The following is a 26,868-nucleotide window of genomic DNA, read 5'->3' on the forward strand; positions in this document are numbered from 1 at the left end:
GAGATGAAGCAGTGGGCAAGGAATACTGGGAACCGTAGTCTTTTGAATAATAAAAGCATACTGGCTGCCAAAAATCCGAAATGGATCTGGAAGGGACATGGAAGAACAAGTTACTTTCTTACCTGGTAACGTTCTTTCGATAGGATGGCCCGACGACGTATTCCATATCTATGACATGTAATCACCACAGCTGTGCTGCTTCGGAAACTTTTTTCGGCGTCTGCGTCCTGCGTCGATGACGTCGATGCGCCGTCGTAGAGGACCTCCTCCGACGTCCGACGTCATCCGATGTGATAAGTAGGACGCACGACGCCCGTAGCCTCAGTTGTAGTTTTTTCCCCCAGAACGTATGACATTAGTCAACTGCCAGTCAGACACAAAGCCTTGCGGAACGTAAGCTGCAATCGCAAAAGAAATTCTGCAGCGGGGAAGGCAGGGCGGGAGTGATATGGAATACGTCGTCAGACCATCCCATCGAAAGAACGTTACCAGGTAAGAAAGTAACTTGTTCTTCGAGGGGATTGGGTCCTCCGACGTATTCCATATCTATGACAGACTCCCAAAGCAGTACCAGAGCAAGGAGGAGGGAAAGCATTTAGAATCAAAATTTAGAATAGCCAATCAAATAGCAGAGCAAAGGACCGCCTTACCAAAGGCCTGATCCTGTCCTCGGATGGAATCGAGGGAATAGTGACGTACAAATGTATGTACTGAAGCCCAAGTGGCTGCATCACAGATGTTGCGAATAGGAACACCCCTCTGCAGGGCAGTAGATGCAGCCATACCCCTGGTAGAATGGGCCCGCAAGCCAGCCGGTGGGTCCTTACCCGCCAAGCGGTAACACTCCGAGATGGCCAAAATAATCCAGCGAGACAAAGTCTGTTTCGTCACAGCTTGCCCCAAACGCTTTCCAGCGTAACCAATAAAGAGTTGATCGTCCACTCTGACCCGGGACATGCGTGAAACATAAAAGCTTAAGGCCCCTCCTAGGATCAAGCCTATGGAGCCTCTCCTCTTCCTTACCAGGATGCGGAGGAGGATAGAATGCCGGAAGAACAACCTTCTGGCCAAATAAAATTCCGTCACTACCTTCGGAAGAAAAGAAGGACAAATTCTAAGGACAACCCTGTCCTTGTGAAATACAGTGAAGGGTGGCTTAACTGAAAGTGCCTGTAACTCACTCTGCGAGCGGAAGTAACCGCAACTAAAAACACAGTTTTCAGAGTTAACAGCCTCAAAGGGCAAGAATGTAAAGGCTCAAATGGAGCACCCATAAGAAAGTTAAGAACAAGGTTTAAATCACAACCGGGCACCAGGAAAGGTGACGGAGGGAACACATTAGTGAGCTCTTTCAGAAACTGTGAAATTAAAGGGATTTTAAAGTAAGAACACTCTTCAGACGAGCGCTTAAAGATGGACAGCGCCGCCAGGTAACCTTTAATGGTACCCACTTGCAAGCCCCTGTTGGCCAAAGAAAGTAAAAAGGACAGAACCATGGGATGTCACATGCAAAAGGATCCACATTCTGAACTCTGCACCAGTCACAGAACTTACGCCAATGGCAACGGTACAGAGACTTTGTTGCTGGCCTTCGGGCCGAAAGCAACACCTCCATCACGTCTTCAGGGAGGTCCCAATCCCTATACCTCAACCTTTCAGAAGCCAAGCGTGAAGATTGAGGTATCTGACCTCTGGATGGAGAACCTGACCCCCCTCCCGTGAGAGCAGATCGTCTCGGTAGGGAAGATGACGTGGAGGGCAGATGGACAAGTCGAGAAGGTCCGGGTACCACGTCCTCCGAGCCCACGCCGGAGCAATGAGGATCATCCGGGAACCGAACTTCCGTAACCTCCGCAGCACTTGCGGGAGGACGGGGACTGGAGGAAACGCGTACAGCAGCGGGAATGACCGCTCCAAAACGAACGCGTCTCCTAAGGCTCCTTTTGGAGGAAATTCCCGCGAGCAAAACCTTTCGCACTTCCGGTTGACACTGGAGGCGAAGAGATCCACTTGAGGGGTCACCCAAAGGGCGAAGATCTCCAGGAGAATCTCCTGAGCCAACTCCCACTCGTGAGAGATCGCGCTCTGCCTGCTCAGAGCGTGCGCCGTCACGTTTTCGTCTTCAGCCAGATGAACTGCCGAGATCGAAACTTCCTGCTGGATGGCCCAGAACTCGAGCTGCATCGCCTCCCTGCACAGAGGAAGTGACCCTGCCCCCCCCTTTTTGTTGAGGTAGTGCATGGCCACTGTGTTGTCCGTCAGGATCAGGACACTCTTTCCTCGCACAGTCGGCAGAAAAGCCTTCAGGGCTAGCCTGACGGCCCTCAGCTCCAACAGATTGATAAGAGTCTGGACTCCGACGGAGACCAACGACCGCTGACTGTCAGCCCGTTGGCATGAGCTCCCCATCCCGTGAGGGATGCTTCCGTCACGATCGTCACCTCCGGCCAGGGAAGCCAAAATGGAGCCCCCTTCATCAAGTTGCCTTCGACGGCCCACCAAAGAAGGTCCCAGGCGACCGAGGGCGGCACCTGAACCGCGTCCGACATCCTGCCGGAGGACTGCGACCATTGCGTCTTGAGTGCCCACTGCAAAGATCTCATCCGCAGGCGAGCCTCTGGCACCAGAAGAATGCAGGATGCCATGAGGCTGAGCAACCTCAAGAACTCGAACGCTGGGAGTGTCTGGGCATGCTGAAACTTGTGCACCATCTGCTGAATGTGAAGAGCCCTCACCTGGGGAGGAAAACACTGCCCCAGGGAAGTGTCGAGCACTGCTCCGATGTACTGGAGCCGCTGTGTTGGCGTCAAATGGGACTTCTTTAAATTGAGGTAGAAGCCCAGCCTGTGAAGGGAGTGGCAGGTGAAGGAAAGATGATCCAGGACTTGCTCGGGAGAGCTCCCCCTAATCAACCAATCGTCCAGGTAGGGGTAGACGTGAATCCCCCCTTGCCTGAGATGCGCTGCCACCACCACCATGAGCTTGGTGAAAACCCTCGGGGCGGAGGTCAATCCGAACGGCAGGACCCGAAACTGAAAGTGCGAGTCGCCAACCGCGAACCTCAGGTACTTCTTGTGCTTGGGATGGATCGGCACATGGAAGTAAGCATCCTTGAGGTCGAGTGACACCAACCAGTCCTGAAGCTGAAGGGCCTGGAGGACGAGAGAGAGAGTAACCATCTTGAACTTGTCCTTCCTGAGGTGTTTGTTCAAACCGCGCAAGTCCATGATGGGTCTCAATCCACTGTCTTTCTTCGAAATCAAAAAATAAGGGGAATACCATCCCTTGTTCCTCTCCGCTACAGGCACCAGTTCTATGGCGCCTTTCTCCAGCAGGGCTTGAATTTCCTGCGCAAGGAGCGGATCCGGACTCTGCAAAGAGAGGTTCCCCGGTGGATTGTCGCGAGACCTGTGCCGAAAGGGAAGACAGTAGCCGTGGGTTATGATCTCCAGAACCCACACATCTGAAGTAATGGCTTGCCACTCTACAAGATGCTGCGCCAGCCTTCCCCCAACCGGCAAACCATGGGACATGTCCTCATGACTGAGTGGGAGCGGCTGCGGCGTTACCTGAGGGCAAAGAGGCAACTGCCCGAGCGGCCTTGGCACCACGGGTACCCTGTCCACCTCTGGTACCCCTGCGTTGGCCTCTTTGACTGCCAGCTCCTCTCGCTTTACTGAAGGACGAGTAATAGCGAAAGGAACCACCCCTCCACTGCTGTCCCCTAGGACGAAAAGGCGGAGGTTGGCGAACTGCAGCGCCCAACGACTTTGCTGCAGCTTTTGAGGAGCCAGGACTGCACATCAGGAGCAAACCCCGACTTCCGCAACCACGCAAACCTGCATATCACGGTGCTCGCCGCCATGGACCTACTGACGCATTCAGCTAAGTCCAAACCCGACTGAACGGACTCACACATGGCATCCTTACCATCCTGGACCATAGCAAGGAAACCATCCCGTTCGTCCCCTTCGGGAATATGTTCAACCGCTAACGCAACACAGTTCCACAGAGTGTGTGTGAAACGAGACAAGGCACAAATGGAGTTGGCTGCCTGAAGCGCCATACCACCAGAAGAAAACACTTTCATTGCCCAGCCATCAAAACGTTTGTCGTCCCTATCAGAAGGGATGGTAGGGTACGACGCCTGCTTTGCCGGGGCCGTGGCCGCCTGCACCACCAAACTCTCCGGAGTGGGGTGCCTGGTCAAGTAGCAGGGGTCGCTACTGGCTGGACGGTATTTTCACGACAAGGATCTGCCCACCGCCGGGAGACTCTCCGGAGCAGTCCAAGCCGCCGCCACCCTTCTCGGTAAAGCCATATGGAACGGCAGTACCGGGTCAGTTGGGGGACCAACATCAAGGATGTCCGTTAGATCATCCTGCACAAACTCCCCTGGGGGAGCAGACCAAGTACTCAGAAACCCTAGCCATAAGGCGCCGGTACGAGGAATCGGCATGAGAGCCAGGCTCAGGCCTACAAAACTCCACCTCCAGAGAGGTGTCCAGTCCACTGGCATCATGCAGCGACTGCCTCAAATCGTCAAACTGACTATGGCCCGCGACAATTTCATCTGGAACCTGACTAGGAACCAGGCCATCAGAATCCTCATCCGCTTCTGAAATATATTCCAGGTGGCGAAAAGAAGGCACCCGAGAGTGTTTGCTCTTAACCAGAGCCTTCCTAGGGGGTTCCCCCGTGCCACAGGGTACCTCCGACACGAAAGGCGGCGATGGCGTCGAGCGAATCGGCGCCGGCGTCGAGAGAACAGGCATCGGCGCCGAGAGGATCGGCGGTGAGGTCAAGGAAATCGGCGTCGACGTCAGATGCAGCGCCGCCAGCATCGGCGGCGTCGACACAGCCCTCGAAGCCGGAGCCCCGAGCGTGTCCTTCGACGACCTGAGCGTCGACGGCTTCGATGACTTCCTCGGAGCCAGAGCCTTGAGAAAGTCTGTCGATGCCCTCGACGCCTCAGATGTCGATGTCTTCCTCGAAGACCTCACAGGTGCACACGGTCTCGAATGCGTCGAGGACCGGGACCTGGACCTGGAACGGGTACGTCGAGAACGAGTCTTCTCCCGTGACTCGTGCCGACCACTCTTGCGAGCGGTGTCTCTCGACCTCTCACGACCGACCCCACTCCGGGGCGCCGACGGCTTAGTACCCTGCGACTCGAGAATCGCCAGCATTTTCTTCCCGAAGGAAGCCCATTCCTCCGGCGTCGCACGGCTGGGGGGGGTAAGCGACGTGCCGGGCAGAGTCCTCCGGAGAGGACCTGGAAGACAACCGGTGTCGGCGATTCCGAGAATGCCTCGAAGAGGCTGAGGAGTGGCGAGACCGACTCCTAGAAGGAGACCCACGAGACTTCCGATGATGACGCGGAGAGTCACCTCTCGAATCATCCGTCGAAAGCCCCGCAGACTTCGACTTCCGGGGCTTGGACACCCGACCTACCGACAACTTCTTCTTACGTTCGCGTAAGGCTTTGGACGTGAGCGACTGGCAGTCGATACAGTCATCCATGTCGTGGGCCTCCCCGAGGCACCAGAGGCAGGCGTCGTGCGAGTCCGTCACCGACATCTTGGACCCACACTCCCCGCACTTCTTGAAGCCCGGACACGGGGTCGAAGACTAAGTAGAAGACATCTTCACACGAAGGATTTTCACAAAAACGAACAGGTTCGAAGAACCGAGAAGAACAGCACTCCAAAGAGTCGAGGCGTTAACCGAGATTCACGAAGCAACACGTTCGCGGAAAAAATGGAACTGAGGCTGCGGGCGTCGTGCGTCCTACTTATCACATCGGATGACGTCGGAGGAGGTCCTCGACGACAGCGCACCAACGTCATCGACGCAGACGCCGAAAAAAGTTTCCGAAGCAGCACAGCTGTGGTGATTACATGTCAAAGATATGTAATACGTCGGAGGACCCAATCCCCTCGAAAATAGTGTTTCAGAGCTCCCAGATCAGTACAGTACTGTGTTGTGGGGTTCAGAAGAAGTCCAGTAGGAAACAGTTCCTAAAGCATGGCACCAAGTAGCAGGAACGAGAGCGAACGGGAGCAAATCTTGACAGTTGAGGGTGAAACCTATTAGAAGAACAAGTTACTTTCTTACCTGGTAACGTTCTTTCGATGGGATGGTCCGACGACGTATTCCATATCTATGACAGGTAATGTCCACAGCTGTGCTGCTTTGGAAAATCTTTGGCGTCTGCGTCGATGATGTCGATGCGCCGTCCCCGAGGACCTCCTCCGATGGCCGTCGTCACCCGATGTGATAAGTAGGGTGCACGACGCCCATAACCTCAGTTATAGTTTTTTCCCAGAACGTGTGCCAACAGTTTTCTGCCAGTCAGACACATAAGGCCTTGCGGAACGCAAGCTGCAATCACAAAAGAAATTCTGCAGCGGGGAAGGCAGGGAGGGAGCGATATGGAATACGTCGTCGGACCATCCGATCGAAAGAACGTTACCAGGTAAGAAAGTAACTTGTTCTTCGAGGGGATTGGGTCCTCCGACGTATTCCATATCTATGACAGACTCCCAAAGCAGTACCAAGCAAGGAGGTGGGAAAGAATTTAGGATACAAATTTAGCATGCCCAATCAAATTGCGGAATAGAGAACTGCCTTGCCAAAGGCCAGATGTTGCCCTCTGATGGAATCAAGGGAATAGTGACGTACAAAAGTATGTACTGAAGCCCAGGTGGCTGCATCACAGATGTGATGAATAGGAACTCCCCTCTGCAGGGCAGTAGACTCAGCCACTCCTCTGGTAGAATGGGCCCGCAAGCCAGCCGCAGGGTCCTTACCCGCCAAGCGGTAAAACTCGGAGATAGCTAAAATAATCCAGCGAGACAAAGTCTGTTGTCCCAAATGCTTTCCAGCGTAACCAATGAAAAGTTGATCGTCCACTCTGACCCAGGACATGCGCGAGATATAAAAGCTCAACGCTCTCCTAGGATCAAGCCTATGGAGCCTCTCCTCTTCCTTACCAGGATGTGGAGGTGGATAGAACGCCGGAAGAACAACCTTCTGGCTCAAATGAAATTCCGAAACCACCTTCGGAAGAAAAGAAGGACGGATTCTAAGGACAACCCTGTCCTTATGAAACACAGTGAAGGGTGGCTTAACTGAAAGTGCCTGTAACTAACTCACTCTGCGAGCGGAAGTAACCGCAACCAAAAACACAGTTTTCAGAGTCAACAGCCTCAAAGGGCAAGAATGTAAAGGCTCAAACGGAGCACCCATAAGAAACTTAAGAACAAGGTTCAGATCCCAACCTGGCACCAAAAATGGTGACCGAGGGAACACATTAGTGAGCCTTTTCAAAAACTGCGAAATTAAAGGAATCTTAAAATAGGAACATTCTTCAGACGAGCGCTTAAATATGGACAGCGCCGCCAGGTAACCTTTAATGGTCCCCACTTGCAAGCCCCTGTGGGCCAAAGAAAGCAAAAAAGACAAAACCATGGGAATGTCGCATTCAAAAGGATCCACATTCGGAACTCTGCACCAGTCGCAGAACTTTCTCCAACAGCAATGGTACAGAGACTTTGTTGCCGGCCGCCTGGCCGAGAGCAACACCTCCATCACGTCTTCAGGGAGGTCCCAATCCTTATACCTCAACCTTTCAGAAGCCAAGCGTGAAGATTGATGGATCTGACCTCTGGATGGAGAACCTGACCCCCCTCCCGTGAGAGCAGATCGTCTCGGTAGGGAAGACGACGTGGAGGGCAGATGGACAAGTCTAGAAGGTCCGGGTACCACGTCCTCCGGGCCCACGCCGGAACAATGAGGATCATCTGGGAACCAAACCTCCGTAACCTCCGCAACACTTGCGGGATGACGGGGACTGGAGGAAACGCGTACAGCAGTGGGAATGACCACTCCACCACAAACGCGTCTCCTAAGGCTCCTTTTGGAGGAAATTCCCGCGAGCAAAACCTTTCGCACTTCCGGTTGACACTGGAGGTGAAGCGATCCACTTCAGGGATCCCCCAAAGGGCGAAGATCTCCAGGAGAATCTCCTGAGCCAGCTCCCACTCGTGAGAGATCATGCTCTGCCTGCTCAGAGCATCCGCCGTCTCGTTGTCGTCTCCGGCCAGATGAACTGCTGAGATCGAAACTTCCTGCTGGATGGCCCAGAACTCGAGCTGCATCGCCTCCCTGCACAGAGGAAGTGACCCTGCCCCCCCCCCCTTTTGTTGAGGTAGTGCATGGCCACCATGTTGTCCGTCAGAATCAGGACACTCTTCCCGCGCACAGTCGGCAGAAAAGCCTTCAGGGCTACCCTGACGGCCCTCAGCTCCAGCAGATTGATATGGAGTCTGGACTCCGACGGAGACCAACGACCGCTGACTGTCAGCTGGTTGGCATGAGCTCCCCATCCTGTGAGGGATGCGTCCGTCACGATCGTCACCTCCGGCCAGGGCAGCCAAAATGGGGCCCCCTTCATCAGATTGCCCTCAACGGCCCACCACAGAAGGTCCCGGGCTACCAAGGGCGGCACCTGAACAGGGTCCGACAGCCTGCCGGAGGATTGAGACCACTGGAGCTTGAGTGCCCACTGCAAAGATCTCATCCGCAGACGAGCCTCTGGCACCAGAAGAATGCAGGATGCCATGAGGCCGAGCAGTCTCAAGAACTCGGACGCTGAGAGATTCTGGGCAAACTGAAACTTGTGCACCATCTGCTGAATGTGAAGAGCCCTCACCTGAGGAGGAAAACACTGCCCCAGGGAAGTGTCGAGCACTGCTCCGATGTACTGGAGCCGCTGCGTTGGTGTCAAATGGGACTTCTTTAAATTGAGGGAGAAGCCCAGCCTGTGAAGGGAGTGGCAGTTGACGGACAGATGATCCAGGACTTGCTTGTGAGAGCTCCCCCTGATCATCCAATCGTCCAGGTAGGGGTAGACGTGAATCCCCCCCTTTCCTGAGATGCGCTGCCACCACCACCATGAGCTTGGTGAAAACCCTCGGGGCGGAGGTCAATCCGAACGGCAGGACCTGAAACTGAAAGTGCGAGTCGCCAACCGCGAACCTCAGGTACTTCTTGTGCTTGGGATGGATCGGCACATGGAAGTAAGCATCCTTGAGGTCGAGAGACACCAACCAGTCCTGAAGTTGAAGGGCCTGGAGGACTTCAGAAAGAGTCACCATCTTGAACTTGTCCTTCATGAGGAGTTTGTTCAAACCGCGCAAGTCCATGATGGGTCTCAATCCCCCGTCTTTCTTTGAAATCAAAAAATAAGGGGAATACCATCCCTTGTTCCTCTCCGCTACAGGCACCAGTTCTATGGCGCCTTTCTCCAGCATGGCTTGAATTTCCTGCGCAAGGAGCGGATCTTGACTCTTCAAAGAGAGGTTCCCTGGTGGATTGTCATGAGGCCTCTGCCGAAAAGGAAGACAGTAGCCGTGGGTTATGATCTCCAGAACCCACACATCCAAAGTAATGGCTTGCCACTCTACAAGATGCTGCGCCAGCCTTCCCCCAACCGGCGAACCATGGGACCTGGCCTCATGACTGAGTGGTAGCGGCTGCGGCGTTGCCTCTGGGCAAAGAGGCCTTGGCACCTCAAGTGCCTCTGTTTCCACCTCTGGCACTCTTACGATGGCCTCTTTGACTGCTAGCTCCTCTCGCTTTACTGAAGGACGAGTAATAGCGAAAGGAACCTCCCCTCCATTGCTGTCCCCTAGAACGAAAAGGCAGAGGTTGGCGAACTGCAGCACCCAACGATTTTGCTGCAGCTTTGGAGGTCTGCAACCTCTCAAGGCTCTCGTCAGCCTTGCCGCCAAAAAGGTGTTCACCGTCAAAAGGCATGTTGAGGAGCCGGGACTGCACATCAGGAGCGCACCCAGACTTCCTCAACCACGCAAACCTGCACATTACGGTGCTCGCCGCCATGGACCGGCTCACACAATCCGCCAAGTCCAAACCCGACTGAACGGCCTCACACATAGCATCCTTGCCATCCTGAACCATAGCAAGGAAACCATCCCGTTCGTCCCCTTCGGGAATATGATCAGCCGCTAATGCAACACAGTTCCACAGAGTGTGTGTGAAACGAGACAAGGCACATATGGAGTTGGCCGCCTGAAGCGCCATACCCCCCGAAGAAAACACTTTCTTCGCCCAGCCGTCAAAACGTTTGTCGTCCCTATCAGGAGGGATGGTAGGATACGATGCCTGCTTTGCCGGGGCCGTAGCCGCCTGCACCACCAAACTCTCCGGGGTGGGGTGCCTAGACAAGTAGCAGGGGTCGCTACTGGCTGGACGGTATTTTCGCGACAAAGACTTGCCCATTGCCGGGAGACTCTCCGGAGCAGTCCAAGCCGCCACCACCCTTCTCTGCAGAGCCATATGAAAAGGCAAAACCGGGTCAGTGGGTGGACCGAGATCAAGGATATCCGTGAGATCATCCTGAACGAACTCCCCTGGGGGAGCTGACCAACCCAAGTACTCGGTAACCCGAGACATAAGGCGCCGATATGACGAATCGGCATGACTGCCAGGCTCCGGCCGACAAACCTCCACTTCCGGAGAGGTGTCCAGTCCACTGCATCATGCAGTGACTGCCTCAGGTCATCAAACTGACTATGGCCCGAGATAAGGTCATCTGGAACCCTAACCGGAACCAGGTCGCCATCAGAGCCTTCATCACCCTCTGAAATGCACTCCAGGCGGGGAGGGGAATAGCCATTTTAGGGGCAAACCCCGAGCCACGGGGCCCCTCCGACACCATCGCCTTGAAAGGCGTCGAGGGCGCCGAACGAGTCGGTGCCGGCATCGACAGAAAAGGCGTCGAGGGCGGCGAACGAGTCGGCGCTGGGGGCGTCGACAGAAAAGGCGTCGGCATCGACGTCAGCTGCAACGCCTCCAGCATCTGCGGCGCCGACACAGTCCTCGAAGCCGGAGCTCTGAGTGTGCCTCTCGACAACCTGGGCGCCGACGACCCCCTCGAAGACGGAACCTCGAGAGAAATCGTCGACGATCTCGGCGCCACAGGCGTCGACGTCTTCTTCGAAGACGGCACAGGATCACGCGGTCACAAGCGCGTCGAGGACCGGGACCTGGAACATGCATGGCGAGAACGGCTACCCTTGTCCGAGCGGGACCTCTCCCGCGAGACGTGCTGACCACCCGAGCCCGAAGGCGTACGAGCGGTGTCTCTCGACCAGTGCCGACCGACCCCACTCGGAGGCGCAGACGAACCGGTGCCCTGCGATTCCAGAATCGCTAGCATCTGCTTCCCGAAGGAAGCCCATTCCTCCGGTGTCGCTTGCATGGAGGGATAAGCGACCCGCCGACGGGCGGAGTCCTCGGAAGAGGACGGGGAAGGCGACCTATGCCGGCGCTTCCTGGAATGCCTAGAAGAGGCGGAGGAGTGGCGAGACCGACTCCTGGCAGGAGACCCACCGGACTTCCGACGACGACGCGGAGAGTCACCCATCGAGTCATCGGTCGAAAGCCCCACCGACCTCGACTTCCGGGGCTTAGACACCCCGCCTACCGACAGCTTCTTCTTGCGTTCCCGCAAGGCCTTCGCAGTGAGCGACTGGCAGTCGACAGTCGTCCGTATCGTGGGCCTCCCCGAGGCACCAGAGGCAGGCGTTGTGCGAGTCCGTGACCGACATCTTAGACCCACAGTCCCCGCAGTTCTTGAAGCCCGGACGCGGGGTCGCAGATGAGAAAGACTTCGCCACGAACAGGTCTTCACAAACAACCGAACAGGTTCAACGAACCGAGAATAGAAAACAGCAACTCCAACGAGTCGAGGTGTACCGAAATTCACGAAGCGAACACGTTCGCGGAAAAAACGGAACTGAGGCTATGGGCGTCGTGCGTCCTACTTATCACATCGGGTGACGTCGGCCGTCGGAGGTCGTCCTCGGGGACGGCGCATCGACGCAGACGCCAAAGATTTTCCGAAGCAGCACAGCTGTGGACATTACCTGTCATAGATAAGGAATACGTCGGAGGACCCAATTCCCTCGAAAGGGCTATACTGGCTGCCCCAAATTGCCAGACTAGGCAAGTATTAACACAAACCCATGCTTGATTTATAAAAGATGCCCAGAAAAAGGATCATGACACAGTAAAAAAGGGTTAGACTGGCTGCACCCAAAAGCCAGTCTAAGCAATAAATTACACATACCATACTTCAAACTAAGTATGGTATGTATTATTACTGGGCAAGACTGGAATTTGGGGGCACCCAGTCTAGCCCTTTCTTACTGTGGCATTTATTTTATTTATTCAGATTTGTAGAGCGCACGTCAGCCCGGGGGCATCGTGGCGCTTGTTACAGACAATAACTTAGTTACATAGGATACAATATTTACATACAAATACAGTATTTACAGTAGACATGTACAAATTAGCAATGCAGTATATTTACATGGGTTCACGAGAGTTTCCGATTGATTTGCAAGGAATGAGGTTTTCAGTTTCAAGCGAAAAATTGGGAGTGAGTTTTCCGCTATAATGTCTGCAGGAAGAGCGTTCCAGGTCTTGGCTGCAATGTAGGGGAAACTTAGACCACCGGCTTTGGCTTTTTTGATGCACGGGATGCAGAGTAGGTTGGAGTATTGCGTCCTGGTGGGACGGGAGGAGGATGGTTTCTGATAGATAGGACGGGGCGGAGAGAGAGAGGCATTTGTGAGCGAGGGTGAGGATTTTGAGAGTGAACTGCTCTTTGACTGGGAGCCATTGGGCTGAGTGTCTGGCATGGGTGATATGCTCTCTTCTTGGGATACTAAGAGCGGCCCAGAGAGCATTGTTCTGCGTGACTTGTAGTCTGTTTAGGTTTTTGGCTGATGTGCCTGCCAGGAGTGCATTACAGTAGTCCAGTTTGGCGCCAATGGTTGCTCTAGCTATAGAGAGGCAGTTGGGTTTAGAGAGGTAGGGCTTGATGGCGTTTATGAGTTTGGTGGTGTGCGCAGATGAGGAAGTGATTGCGCTGACTTGTCTAGTCATAGATAGTGAAGAGTCAAGGTATACTCCCAGTGTCTTTACAGCTGTGGATACGGGGATGATGGAGTTGTTAATGGAGAAGTTAGCGTACAGTTTGTCAAGTTTATCTAGGGTGTTCTGTTGACCTAATATCATGATTTCAGTCTTGTCTCCATTGAGGCAAAGGCCATTAACTGCCATCCATGCTTTGATGATGAGTAGATTGTGTGGAGTGCCTTGGCGTCTTCGTTGTATGATCCTGAAAGGGGTAGAAGTACTTGTGTGTCGTCCGCGTAGTTTGTGTATGTGATGCCGTATGAGTCGAGTTTGTCAAAGAGGGGCTTGGTGAACAAGTTGTAAAGAGTGGGTGCAGTGCATGATCCTTGAGGGACCCCGCAGTGGATTGTCGTGGGGGTGGCGTTGGCGATGTCCGAGAAGACTTTCATGGCTCTTCTCTCTAGGAAGGAGGTGATCCAGAGAGCAGATTCTTAAGAGAAGTTGGCTGAGTGTGTGAGGTGTGAAGTGAGAGTCTTGTGATCAACCAGATCGAAAGCGGCTGAGAGATCTAGAAGGAGCAGGAGAGCAGGTAGGTTGCCTTTGTCCATGATTTGGGTGATCTGACTCTTCAGATCCACCAGGGCTGTTTCTGTGCCATGTCCTTTCCGGAAGCCTGATTGCCTAGTCCCGAGGATGGAGTGGGTTTCCAGAAAGTGTTGGATTTGGCAGTGTGCGGCTTTGTCCAGTAATTTCAGGAGGAATGGCACCGTGGTTATTGGTCTGTAGTTGTTGGGTTGTAAGGGGTCGAGAGTAGGTTTTTTAGGAGAGGCCGGAACCAGGCCTCTTTGAGGTTAGCTGGGATGATGCCTGTTTTAAAGGACACATTGATGAATGCCGTGAAGAGCGGCGCAAAGCAGTCTGCGCAGTCTTTGACGAGTTTTGGTGGGCAAATATCGCCTTTACAGGGGGAAGGTTTGAGATTTTTAAGTAGGTTGACAACTTCTGATTCAGTGACGTCCCTGAAGGAGAAAATGCACTAGAGGGTATATCCCTACTCTGTCAAGGACTGGGAAATCACTAAACCACAGAACAAAAAAAGTGTCCTGACAGGTTCACTAAACATGTATATAAATTTAATTTATAATAAACCGCTCAATACCAGAAATATGGCACAAGCTATCTAAAGTATTTCCTAGGTATGTGTTTTACATTTTTCTGTGTCCACCTAAGTTTTCATTGGGATACATTTTACAAAAATCACCATTTCGTACTTCTGTTTAAGCATGATACAGAAGTAACTCTTTATTATTTCAGTTATTACTCATAAGCAAGGTCTGTCAATTACCAAGCACTATTAGCTCAACATAAATTCCAAATCAAGCACAATATGTACAAAAAAGAACCAATAAGTATCCATGTTCATGTACACAGTATTTCATACAATGCAAAAGACAGTTATATACACACATTAGAAAAGAACATTTGAAAAAACTTTTTCTCAGAATAGTCAACACTATATAAATTTTGAAGTTGATAGGCCCCCACTCAGAGGTTGAAACCATATGTCTCTGAATTATAAATTTTCAGTTCCATTGGGGGCATTTTCAATTGGTTAGCTAAACTCAGGGTCTACTAGCTAAACTCGGGGTCTACGTGTGACACCAGGATGAATCTAGAAGGTGTCGTACTCGCACACGAATAAAACGGAAAGTGCGAGTAAACTACGTTTCGGCGGAGTGGGCCATTCCGCCTTCCTCAGGACCAGTAGAAGTCATGACCCCTGAGGTGCAGAAAAAATAATAAAAAGGAGAAAAAGAAAAGAAACATAGTCTCACTAGGAACCACAGGATCACAATCAAGATACCTCAAAATAATGTGTCCCGTGACTCTTAGGGCATGCAGCTACAAGGTCCACAATGCATTGGGCTCATGAGTCTGTGAAAACAGAGTGATGTGAATGAAACCAATCCTTCTATAGAGGGAGCCTGTGGGAAATATTCACCTCTTGTGCAAAAAACAAAGAAACATTATTTTAAAAGAACCGGATAAAAACCAATGTAAAACCATTAGTAATGTGTCATGAAGCAGACATATGTATAAAGCTTTCAGAGAGCATAGCCACTAAACCATGGAGCGAGGTTAATCAAAAACCATGAGTTACAGTTAAAAAATAGTGCAGTGCGATCCAGTTTTGAAATATTAGCACCTTATATGTATCTGCACTAATAAGAAAAAGTGCACCAAAAAGTGTAAAACACCAAATGTACGCACTCACGTGTCTGGGGCTCAAGATCAGATACGTTCCTTCACGTTTACAAATTGACGTTACTATTTCAAAGGTGAAATCAACATATGGAATTAGTATAGGCGAACCGACATTAGCATAGTAATCCAAAGGTTGTAAACAAAATACATGTTGGCAACAATCAGTCGCTAACTCTACCTTTAAATTGGAGAAGCTGTGCAATAGTCGCTTGGCGTCTCTCTATAGATGCAGGGCACTAGGATGTTATTAAGGAAGCCATGCACAATTCGAAAATGTGCCCGGCATGGACTGGAGCCTCCCGCTCCATTATGTTTGAAATCTGCAACAGAATGGCATGGTCAAAAGTTGCCGCTTGTCCACATAGAATAAAGGGCAATGCGGGGGCTGAAGCAAGGCTGCCTAGATTTGTTACCTTTGTGCTGGAACCGTAATGTGCAGGTTGTGTCTCTCTCTCTCTCAGCGCTAGGAACGAGTGTGTCAGAGAGTCTTGCAGGCATGACCATAGTGCACCTAACTAGCATGCGAGCCTCGGCAGGGAAAGACCTCGCCTTGCAACAGCGCCACAGGAGCTGTGTGGTAAAAAGTGGAATAGCAACCAAATGCTTCTAAGAACGAAAGAGGCACAAATAAACGATGATATTCATTAGTCTGCAACCCCTCGTTTTCATGCACCAACAATTGCATCAAATAGGCTGAAAGGAAAAACAAAATAGAGTCAGCTGTGTGCAGAAGCACATCATCTAGATGTAAAGAGTGGCAGAAATATCCTGCAGATGTACCTCATTGTACCTCTTTCGTTCTTAGAAGCATTTGGTTGCTATTCCACTTTTTACCACACAGCTCCTGTGGCGCGTATTTTGTTTACAACCTTTGGATTACTATGCTAATGTCGGTTCGCCTATACTAATTCCATATGTTGATTTCACCTTTGAAATAGTAACGTCAATTTGTAAACGTGAAGGAACGTATCTGATCTTGAGCCCTAGACACGTGAGTGCGTACATTTGGTGTTTTACACTTTTTGGTGCACTTTTTCTTATTAGTGCAGATACATATAAGGTGCTAATATTTCAAAACTGGATCGCACTGCACTATTTTTTAACTGTAACTCATGGTTTTTGATTAACCTCGCTCCATGGTTTAGTGGCTATGCTCTCTGAAAGCTTTATACATATGTCTGCTTCATGACACATTACTAATGGTTTTACATTGGTTTTTATCCGGTTCTTTTAAAATAATGTTTCTTTGTTTTTTGCACAAGAGGTGAATATTTCCCACAGGCTCCCTCTATAGAAGGATTGGTTTCATTCACATCACTCTGTTTTCACAGACTCATGAGCCCAATGCATTGTGGACCTTGTAGCTGCATGCCCTAAGAGTCACGGGACACATTATTTTGAGGTATCTTGATTGTGATCCTGTGGTTCCTAGTGAGACTATGTTTCTTTTCTTTTTCTCCTTTTTATTATTTTTTCTGCACCTCAGGGGTCATGACTTCTACTGGTCCTGAGGAAGGCGGAATGGCCCACTCCGCCGAAACGTAGTTTACTCGCACTTTCCGTTTTATTCGTGTGCGAGTACGACACCTTCTAGATTCATCCTGGTGTCACACGTAGACCCCGAGTTTAGCTAGTAGACCCTGAGTTTAGCTAACCAATTGAAAATGCCCCCAATGGAACTGAAAATTTATAATTCAGAGACATATGGTTTCAACCTCTGAGTGGGGGCCTATCAACTTCAAAATTTATATAGTGTTGACTATTCTGAGAAAAAGTTTTTTCAAATGTTCTTTTCTAATGTGTGTATATAACTGTCTTTTGCATTGTATGAAATACTGTGCACATGAACATGGATACTTATTGGTTCTTTTTTGTACATATTGTTCTTGATTTGGAATTTATGTTGAGCTAATAGTGATTGGTAATTGACAGACCTTGCTTATGAGTAGTAACTGAAATAATAAAGAGTTACTTCTGTATCATGCTTAAACAGAAGTACGAAATGGTGATTTTTGTAAAATGTATCCCAATGAAAACTTAGGTGGACACAGAAAAATGTAAAACACATACCTAGGAAATACTTTAGATAGCTTGTGCCATATTTCTGGTATTGAGCAGTTTATTATAAATTAAATTTATATACATGTTTAGTGAACCTGTCAGGACACTTTTTTTGTTTTGTGGTCCCTGAAGGAGAAGTCAGGTATGGTGGGCTTGGACGAGGTGGGTGGGGCGTTGGTAGGCTTAGTTCCTGTCTGTTGAGGAAGTGCTTTGCAGTGGTCTTTGATTTTCTTTTGGAGAAGGTCAATTTTGTGTAGCATGGCGGCTTGAATGCTGGTACACCAAGCTTCATCTTTGATTATTTCGTCCGGTGTATTGGGGGGAGGGGGGTGGGTAGATGAGCTCGTTAAAAATGGCGAAGATCTCTTTAGAGTGTGATTTGGCATTAGAGATACGTGTGTTGAAAGCGTTGGCTTTGGCATCGATGATAGCTGTCTTGTATTGGTGGGAGATCAAATTGAATTTGTTTTTGGTGCTGGTGCAGGGGTCAGATTGACAGTTTTTTAGTGCTGCTCTTTTGTGGGATCGCATTGAGTGCAGTTCTTCGGTAAACCATGAGTTGGTGTGTAGAGATTTCTTCTCTTTTTTCCATTTGAGTGGTGCTATTTCATTGATAGATTTGGTGATGACATCTTTGTAGATGTCGGCTAGGATAATGGGGTCATTAGCGAATGGGGGTGCTAACTCGGGGCTATTGAGGTATGGGTGCAGGTTGTCCTTGGTGAGTTTTCTTGAGCTTCTGACTTGTGTAGCACTAGCAGGGGTCAGTGTTTTGTGGTTTTTGGTGATAGGAATAGAGAACTCGATGCAGTTGTGGTCAGTCCAAGGCAGTGAGGAGTTAGAGGTGATAGTGGAGAGGCAATTATGGTCTGCAATCCAGTCAAGAATGCGGCCTTTGGAGTGAGTAGGAATTTCTACTTTTTGGGTGAAGCCCAGGTCATTGAGTTCCTTGGTGAGAGTGACTGCAGATTTGTCCTTAGTATCGTTGAAACCGAGATTGAGGTCTCCTAGTAGAAGGGTTTTGGTGGAGCTTTTGATATAATTGCTGAGGATGCGAATGATGTTTTCCTGGGAGTCTGGGGTGTTGCCTGGGGGGGGGGGGGGAAGTATAGTAGGTGAATGTTAATGGTGCTGGGTGACAGTGTGAGTTTGGCCGATAAGAGGTCAGAGTTGTTGGTCGAGGGCCGACTGATAGGTCGGAGCTGGAGGTTCTCCTTGTGGATGAGGGCTACTCCGCTTCCTATTCGATCTGGCCTGTCTTGTCTGAGTATGGTGAAGCCAGGTGGTAGTGCAAGTGCAACGGCGGGGCCTGATGCTTCATGTAACCTTGTTTCTGCGATGGCCAATAGGTCAATGTTATTGTTGGTTATAAGGTCATGAATATCAGATGCATGAGCTGGGAGTGATCGGACATTGAGGAGGGCACATTTGATGTGAGGTGTGTGTGGTTTGTTTGTGGAGGTGCGAGTGGTGGTTGTATCTGATATGTTATGTGAGGTGGTATTGTGGGGTGTGGCGTGGTTAGTGGGTGGTAGATTGTGGGAGAGTGGGTGTCCCATGCAGCGTTTGGATATGGTGCGGGAACTCAGTCTAAAGTTTATGTGGGAAGGTGTGCTAACTTCTGTGGCTGTGTGCAAGCTCTAAGTCTTTCTAGTCTATGCATAATTACGACGTAGGGTGTGCGAGGTGGCAGTGTTTGTGTGGTATCCGGGGTAGCGAGATGCTTGGGGTAGGGGAGTGGGCTTAGTGGTGTGGGTATGAGGAGATGGAAAGGAGTATAGAGTTGAAGAGCGGCGAGTGTTGCGAGGAGCGTGAGCAGCGTGGTGGTGGCAGCGGTGAGCTGGCAGGACGCTGTGGGCATGATTGTATGCTGGGCGGGGCTGTGTGAGGAGGAGGACACAGTCAGATTGTGTGGACCTAGCCTGAGGAGGGCAGGAGTGGATAGGTTCAGGGTGGGCTAAAAAGCAACCTGGTACTAGGTGGTATCAGTGTGGCTTATGCGCAGCAGGAGGCACCGGCAGGATCGCAGATGAGCGACTATAAGGCATGACGTTTTGTAATGGGCATCCATGATAAACCAAGTATTGTATGTGTTATTACTTAGCTAGAAGCATGGATGAAGCCCTTTACAAAAGTGGCAGTGCCAAAATGGAACGTTGCACCTCACCTGCCAAAATCAGCTCCTCCGCTGCCGGCCTAGCAAAAAGGCACAAACACACACCCATCCAGTCAAACAACATTCACTCACTACACATACATCGTAAACACACAACACAACACAACACAGCACACATACATACATACATACATACACACACATAAAAAACATGCTCCTCCAGTGCTGCGTCTTTGCCAGGAAGAAGGCATGGCCTCTACTGCAGCCGACCCAGACTCCCATGCTCAGCCGACTTCCGCCTCCACTACGCAGACATGGAGGCAGGGAGAGCTTCCTGGTTTTCTGTCATGCGTAGTGGGGCCGGACATTAATTAATGTTCTAGTTGCAGGGTGGTGCGTGCGCTGCAACTAGAACATTACTTAAATCTGTCTCCTGACAGCATTCACTCCGAATTTAGAAACAGAAAGAAGCAAGATCCTTTCTTTCTGGGGGCAGATGCACTCCTACTCCAGAAAGAAATTATCCGACTCCTTTCTGTAATTGGAGTGAAGGCCCTCAGAAGGCAGAGCACACACCAAAACTGGGGTCCGTGTCCCGCACCGCTCCAGACCACTGCAGTGGCCAAAAGCGGGGCAAGACATGTACACCTATTGCAGTGTGCTCCTGCTCGGCAGCACCATTATTGCTCTGTCAGCGGGGTACCTCTCCAGTTTGGCATCCTCATTGACAATGAGTGTCGAATGGGAAAGGAGTACCGCTGCAGGACGAGTCATTTTGCCAGCCAGGACGCCAAATGTCCAGGCTCCTGCTCAAAAAAGAGCCACTGGTAGGGCACGCTGCACCATGCCCTGTATGCCACTGAGCACACCTCAGACCTCTCCACTCCCTCAAAGTTGGCAGACAAATCTTCACTCTTTAGTCTAGAAAACATTGCTTTCCCCTTGTGAATAGCTCTCTATGTGTGCCATATTGCCAGATAGTTCCATTAAGTAGCACCCCTCTGGTTACTATTGCTAGCTTCCTGGTCTTTGTATGCAGAAGCGCATGTAATACATTGATGGCCACACGGATGTTCCTACCCCTACACCAGTCAATTCCTTTATCCTCCTGTGAAGACACCAATCTTTCCCCTCTCTGGTCTGTCTTGAGGGAGCAAGACCCTGGTTAAAAAAAAAGAATCCTATCAGACATTTCTATTACGTGCAATACCCACTTACGATGTACCTTCCTGGGACTTAAAGGCTTACCCAGATGTAGTGTTCCATCTCCTGCCAAGTGTTTTCCACCCTGTATGACAACTAACCCAATCTGCTGGTGAGCTGTAAGGATGATTAAAGGCACAAGCCGTCACATCGCCTTCCTCGCAGTGCCCAATCCCAGAGGAGCAAAGAAAGTACTATAGCTGCATCCGCAAGTACTCTAGTTACTCATCCTGCTGCTGTATATTTTTCTCATCGGCATGTAGAACCTACTAACCATGGGTTTCGATTCCCACAGATTAATAGCCTTTTAGCTGGCCTACTCCCAGTCAGTTTCACACACACAGGTGTTAACACCTGCTCTACCGGTAAGAAAACACATTTTGTCCATCACCAGAGGTGGGTGGCAACCTCTTTCATCTGACCTGCATTAGGGGGACTACCAGCATATTTTTAGGAAAATAATGCAAACCATTTGTGCTGAACAGTAAGTCACAGGAGCCTAAAAAAAACATCCTGGGCACTGGTCGACTTATGCGAAAAAAATTGAAATAAATGCCAATCATCAGGATTGCCAGCGCCACAATGGGTAATTTTCTGAGCCAGTATTATGTGATAGCCATTCAGTTATGGGGAACAAGTGCACTGATTGGGCTAAGCTCTTACCGTTAAAGCAGCGAGCGACATGAACCCAATGAGGTTGTTCCAGATCTTATCAATGTCCTTCAGTAGCTGCTGGAGCTTCTCACTACAAACTGCTGTTGCCTTTATGCCGAGCTCCACTCGTTTGGTTACTCTGTATACCTCAACAACACCTACAAAAAGGGGATTGTGCAGATAATGACTGGTAAGTATGAGAGCTGATTGCACTGACTTATTTAGTAACATGTCCACTAAACACACACTAGACAAATCAAGCAACTGTTTCAAACATGATAAATTATCACAAAAAATATTTGGATGAAAAGCACCTTCCTTCTACAGGGCACAATTTGTAATCTCAGCAGTTTCAAAGCAATTTCTATACATCTACTCTTAGAAACAAAAAAATGGTGTACAAAATAGCAGCTTCAGTCTATGTTTATTTCATCCGTTCAATCTTCAGCATAATGACAACCAATGGGAGGATACTAAAGTGATCTGCCTGTACCAACAGATTCTAAATTGTGATGCGAGCTGGTCATAAAATACTCCTTGTGTAGAAGGTACTCTGACCAGGCCTTTAAAAAGATCCGAAGTGAGAAACAGGAAATGGAGAATCAAAAAGAATGTGCGTCTGCCAATAGTAACCATTTAAAGAGCCAAAAGTTATTGCTGTCCCTCTGAGGGGTTCCTGATAGCACTGAGTGGGCTTATTGGATAGTGGTCATCCTGCCTGCCCGACACCTCTTTCCACATTAAAGCAAGCTTTGTTTCTCCCACTGTGTGAGCAGGGATGACAGATTTCCAGGAAGCGATAGAAGCTGCGAGCAGCAGCAGCTGCCGTGGATGCGCATAGTCCGCCCACCTCTGTGCAAGCATGAGTCTGTTTCACAACAGAGATGGAGAAATGCATTACTGGTAATGTTCTATGGATTCTTCTCCCACAGATTTCTCATTGGATAGATATCCCCTCCAGCATTAGCTGCTCGGAAACTTTAGACAAAGGTTGCGGCTCAGCTTCGACTCCATTATGACTCGGCTGCGCCACTCCTCCACTCTGGACAGGATGTCGACAGTACATATATGATGTCACTACGCCCCATACCTCAGTTCCACACCTTTTTTCTCCTGAGCTCAGCAGTTGCAGGTAAGAATCCAAAAGGATTCGGTTTACGAGAAGCTTTTTTTTGGTGAGGAACAATCACCATATTGTAAGCAATAGGCCGACTGCATCCAATTGAAACCGCACAGACATGTGCTCATCATACCAAAGCGTCAGTACCTTAAAGCTGTCGTCCCAACAATGAAGAGAAACTAGGAGCGGCAACTAGACCACTTTCACAGCGGGTCAGGACGGGAAGGCTATGAAGAATCTGCAGGAGAACAATTCATAGAAAGAACATTACTGGTAAGTAATTTCACCTTCCATGGATTCCATTCTCTTACAGATTCCTCATACGATAAGACTCCAAAAGGTGTACAGCGTATGGAGGCGGGAAGAAAGTGTCAAACGAGGAAGCCTTGCAACACCGCTTTTCCAAAGCAGGCGTCAGCACCATGAGCTACGTCCAGAAAGCAATGTTTCATAAAAGTGTGGAGCGATGACTAAGTCGCTGCCTGACAAATCTCTTATCAGCACACTCTTTTGCAACACAGGAGGTCAGCATACCCCTGGTGGAATGCACTCTGATGACTGATGGCAATTCCTTTCCTGCTTTGTCATAGCATTCTGGAATGGAGAGGACCGTCAAATGGGACATTGTCTGCTTAGACACCACCAGACCCTTGCTGGATTGTGTGAAAGCAACAAAAATCTGGTCATCACTTCTGATGTCTGCCGCGCCAGCCACAGAGTAGCCAAGCGTTCTTTTTGGATCATGCCTGGTCAACCTTTCCTCATCCCTAGAAGGGTCAGGGGTCGGTAGAATACAGACAGGTGGATGATCTGAGACGTGTGAATTTAGCTCTGACTAAGTGAAGCCTTCTCCTTTAAAAAGCGTAGGAAGTGCTGCCTGCAGGTGAGACAGCTTGAAGCTCACTTACCCGCCTTGCTTACGTTAGGGCCACCTGAGAAACCATCTTAAGGGGGAATAACCTAACCGAAGAAGAATGCATAAGCTCAAACTGAGCCCCCATCAAAAAGGTCAGCACCAAATTGACGTCCCATCAGGAAACACAAATGGCATAGGCAGAAACCTAGTCGCAAAGCCCTTCAGAAACTGGGTCATAACCGGAATAGTAAAGAAGGATCCCTGATCCAGAGACACCTTGAACAAGGACAAAGCCGCCAGCAAACCTGACCATGAAGGCCGATGAGGCCAGGGACGGAAGGAATTCAATCACAGTGGTGGGGCATGAGATGGGGGTCCACCCAGTGATACCAAGCCTCAAACTGTATCCACCTGCACGCATACAAAGACCTAATGAGGGTCTGTGTGCAGCCAGAACACCTCAAGCACCTCTTCTGAGAGGTTCCAGTCATCATAGCTCATCCTCTCAAGAACAGCGCATGCAGATTGAGATCAGGTGTAGCACCCGACCTTCCTACTGGGATAAGCGATCCAGCCTCAGAAAAAGCCGGTGAGATGGGCAGATGGAGTAAGAAACCCGAGGGTATCCTCAGTCTACTCACCTGGATCCTCTTCTCAGGTGGCCAGGGAAAGGCCACCGCTTTTGGATCCTGACCCCGGGGGTGGAGAAGCGAGGGAGGAACACCTGGGCGACGTTTCCTTGGGGACTAGGAGTGGGGTACCCACAGGCGAGACATGGTATCCCCAGGTTCCCTCTGAAAACCAACCTAACCCTCCCCCAGCCTTTATGTGCTACTGTAAGACATCTCCCCTCATAATTTCTCCCCACTCAATCTGCTACAGTACTGGGAAGAGGAAGAGGCAACTAAGAGTGGTGAACACCAATAGGTATTTTCAGCACTCTGGTACTGAGACGAAGAAAACTACTGCACAAGAGTAACATTGGGGAAGTCAGTCATGTCCCACAAATAGGCTGCCTAGAGGTCAGGCAATTGAAATCACTGCCCCACACCCGTGGACCCTTAATACTTTTAGGGAGTATGAGAGGGGGACGTGTGTGAGAGCAGAAAGAGCAGGGGATGCAGCAGGCTGGAGAGAAGCATGTCAGCGCCAGGACTGGAAACCGTGCGAGTCTGTAGACGGAGAGAGACTCCCTGTCCGAGTGCGGGCCAGAAAGGGGTCTGAATATCCGGCTGTGCTCCGGTAGCTGATAGCAACAGCGGGAAGCACTGCTCTGCCCTGCCCAAAGTCCAAAGACGCTGCAGCAAGCAGTAGAGCGAGGGAAGCTCTCGGAGCCCGCCGCAAGGAGGTGAAGCTAGTGGATCCAGGAGGATCGCACAAGAAGGGTTAGCAGAGCTGCAGAGAGCGGTTGCGCACAACCAGTGAGTGTAATGCAGGGAACACACTGTCCGGAGTACCCCGCTAATGCCGACACGTATTCCGAGAATGCTGAGCAAACTGAAATAAGTGCTGAGTAATCTGACAGTAATTGGACATAGTCCTAAATAACAAATTGAACACTTTTGAATATCAAGCAAGTTACAAGCACTTCAAATGAGAGGTTAAGGAAATATTGAATACTAAACTGAATGAAAACCTTGTAGGCAAGGATACAAACTGATGAAAGTTAAATGGGAAAGTGCCCATTTAAAAGTGAACATACGAAATAAGAGAGCAAGTGTGAAAAAGCCTGCAAAAGGTGGGTAATAAATAAAGTGAACTTTATGAATGAATACAATGCAGCAAGACCAAAGAATGGCAGAGGTTGTGCAACACATTGTGGCAAAGCCAAGAAGCTAACAGGGAGAAGCCACGAGAGTGTGAACCTGCACATAAAGCCAACAGACGGATCAAGAGAAGCTAAGTGAAGGTGATTCTGCACAGAAGGGCACATATAGAGGAACCTGTGTGGGCTGAAGAGTCAAGAGTTCCTGGTTGTCTAACCTGTGATGGGTGGACCGTGTAGTCTGACAACTGCGCCTAGACCAGGGAATGCTCCATTGTGAAACAAACCAAGAAGGAGCACTTCAAGTGAACTGTTCATGCCATCCAGGAGGAATGCAAAGTTGCCCTGGAGTTGTGTTGCACATTGACTATCCTACCCTTCTCACTAAGTCTGGTAGGAGAAAGTTCAAAAAGGATATCATGGTCTCCAACCCTGGTCTCCCCATCGCTGACACCTACACCAGCGCTTCCTCCAGACAGACTCTCACCGACATCCTCTTTGTCGTTCCCTCAGCAGACCTTTGGACTCTTCATATGGTCTCTGTGCTCCCTCCCTCCCTCCCTCCTGGACCCCTGCCACTCTTCTAAGGTAATCATTAATGTCTACTGAAAGGTCACTGTCCTGGTCAAAGTCCCTCAGGCCAATCTTCTCCTCTTTGATAGACGCTTCCTGCGCCTCATCAACTTCCTTCCTGCTCCTGCTGTACCCTCTCTCTCCTCTCTGGCTTCCATGCCCCCCCACAACTCTGCCTCCACCTCTGTTACCTTGCCCCTCTCCTCCTTCCTCTGTCGCCCTGCCTCAGGCTCCTACACCTCCGCGGGGCATTCCTCTGATTTGTATCCCTCCCAGGAAGTCTTTCAAGGGTGTCAATCTTTTCCATATTGCCACTCTAAACTCCTGCTCTGCTCGGCTGTCAAACACTCCTCAGACATCTGCTGCCTCCTGTAACCTCAACATCCACCTTGATTTTTTTTTTTTTTCTCTCTCCATTTCATTTATAAAACTCAGGACATCCGGTCACCCTCTCGTTCTCTCCTCCTCCCTCTCCTCTCTCCTTTACATCCGGCCCCACTGCTGCCACATCTTCTCCCTCTTTCGCTTCCTTGCTGTTCTCCCCTGAGGAGCTTTCTAGACCAGTCCGATCTATGAAATGCTTGTCAAAACAGGTCCTTCCCTGTTCTTCCAAAACCATCAAAGACCAAATCAACTCCCTTGCTCGTGTCCTGGCTGACTTCTGCAACCACTCCTTCGCCACTGGAGCCTTTGTCCCCTGAAGCACTCTTGTGCGCCCTCTTCTCAAGAAACCCTCTGCCGACCCCTCCTGCCCAGCAAACTATCGCCCGATCTCCATCACTCCTTTCCTGGGCAAACTCCTGTAAAAGCTGGCCATCTCACAGCTTAATCTTCACACTGAAGCTGTTGGTCGTCTCCATGACCATCAGTATGGCTTCAGAGCAGCCAGAAGCACAGAAACTGCTCTCCTGAACATCTGTGAAGACCTGCTCTCTAACCTCGATTCTAATCTCCCCTCTGTCCTCATCTTACTCGATCTCTCTTCTGCCTTTGACACAGTCAACCATGCCATCCTGCTCAATCGTCTCTGTGATAACCTGGGTAGCACCAATCAGGCTCTGGCCTGGCTAACCTCTTTCCACTCGGACCAACCCTCCCAGGTCCAACATGGGTCCTTCCTTTCCTCTATCTCACTCTCTACCTGTGGTGTTCCTCAGGGGTCTAGCCTCTCTCCCTGGCTTTTCAACCAATACCTGGCACCTCTTGCCCACCACATCGTCGCTTTCTGCTCCAACTTTCAGTGCAATGCAGATGACAACTAGTTTTCAGGCTCCCCTCTGCCACCTCTTCTTCTCTCATCTCCG

The 26,868-nt window shown here is 50.2% G+C and overlaps 1 protein-coding gene across 11 annotated transcripts in view; it reads right to left on the minus strand.

Annotated features, from left to right (window-relative positions):
- Positions 1 to 26,868, minus strand: part of SYNRG (synergin gamma) — a 1,253,369-nt gene that overhangs the window by 111,632 nt on the left and 1,114,869 nt on the right. For all 11 annotated transcript variants that reach the window (XM_069614681.1, XM_069614680.1, XM_069614679.1 and 8 more), the window contains one exon: positions 21,260 to 21,408. In XM_069614681.1, coding sequence (XP_069470782.1) covers positions 21,260 to 21,408 — 149 coding nt within the window. The remainder of the gene's footprint in view (positions 1 to 21,259; positions 21,409 to 26,868) is intronic.

The sequence above is a fragment of the Ambystoma mexicanum genome, chromosome 9 (genome assembly GCF_040938575.1).
Source record: "Ambystoma mexicanum isolate Mex_15411 chromosome 9, UKY_AmexF1_1, whole genome shotgun sequence".
Taxonomy (NCBI): domain Eukaryota; kingdom Metazoa; phylum Chordata; class Amphibia; order Caudata; family Ambystomatidae; genus Ambystoma; species Ambystoma mexicanum.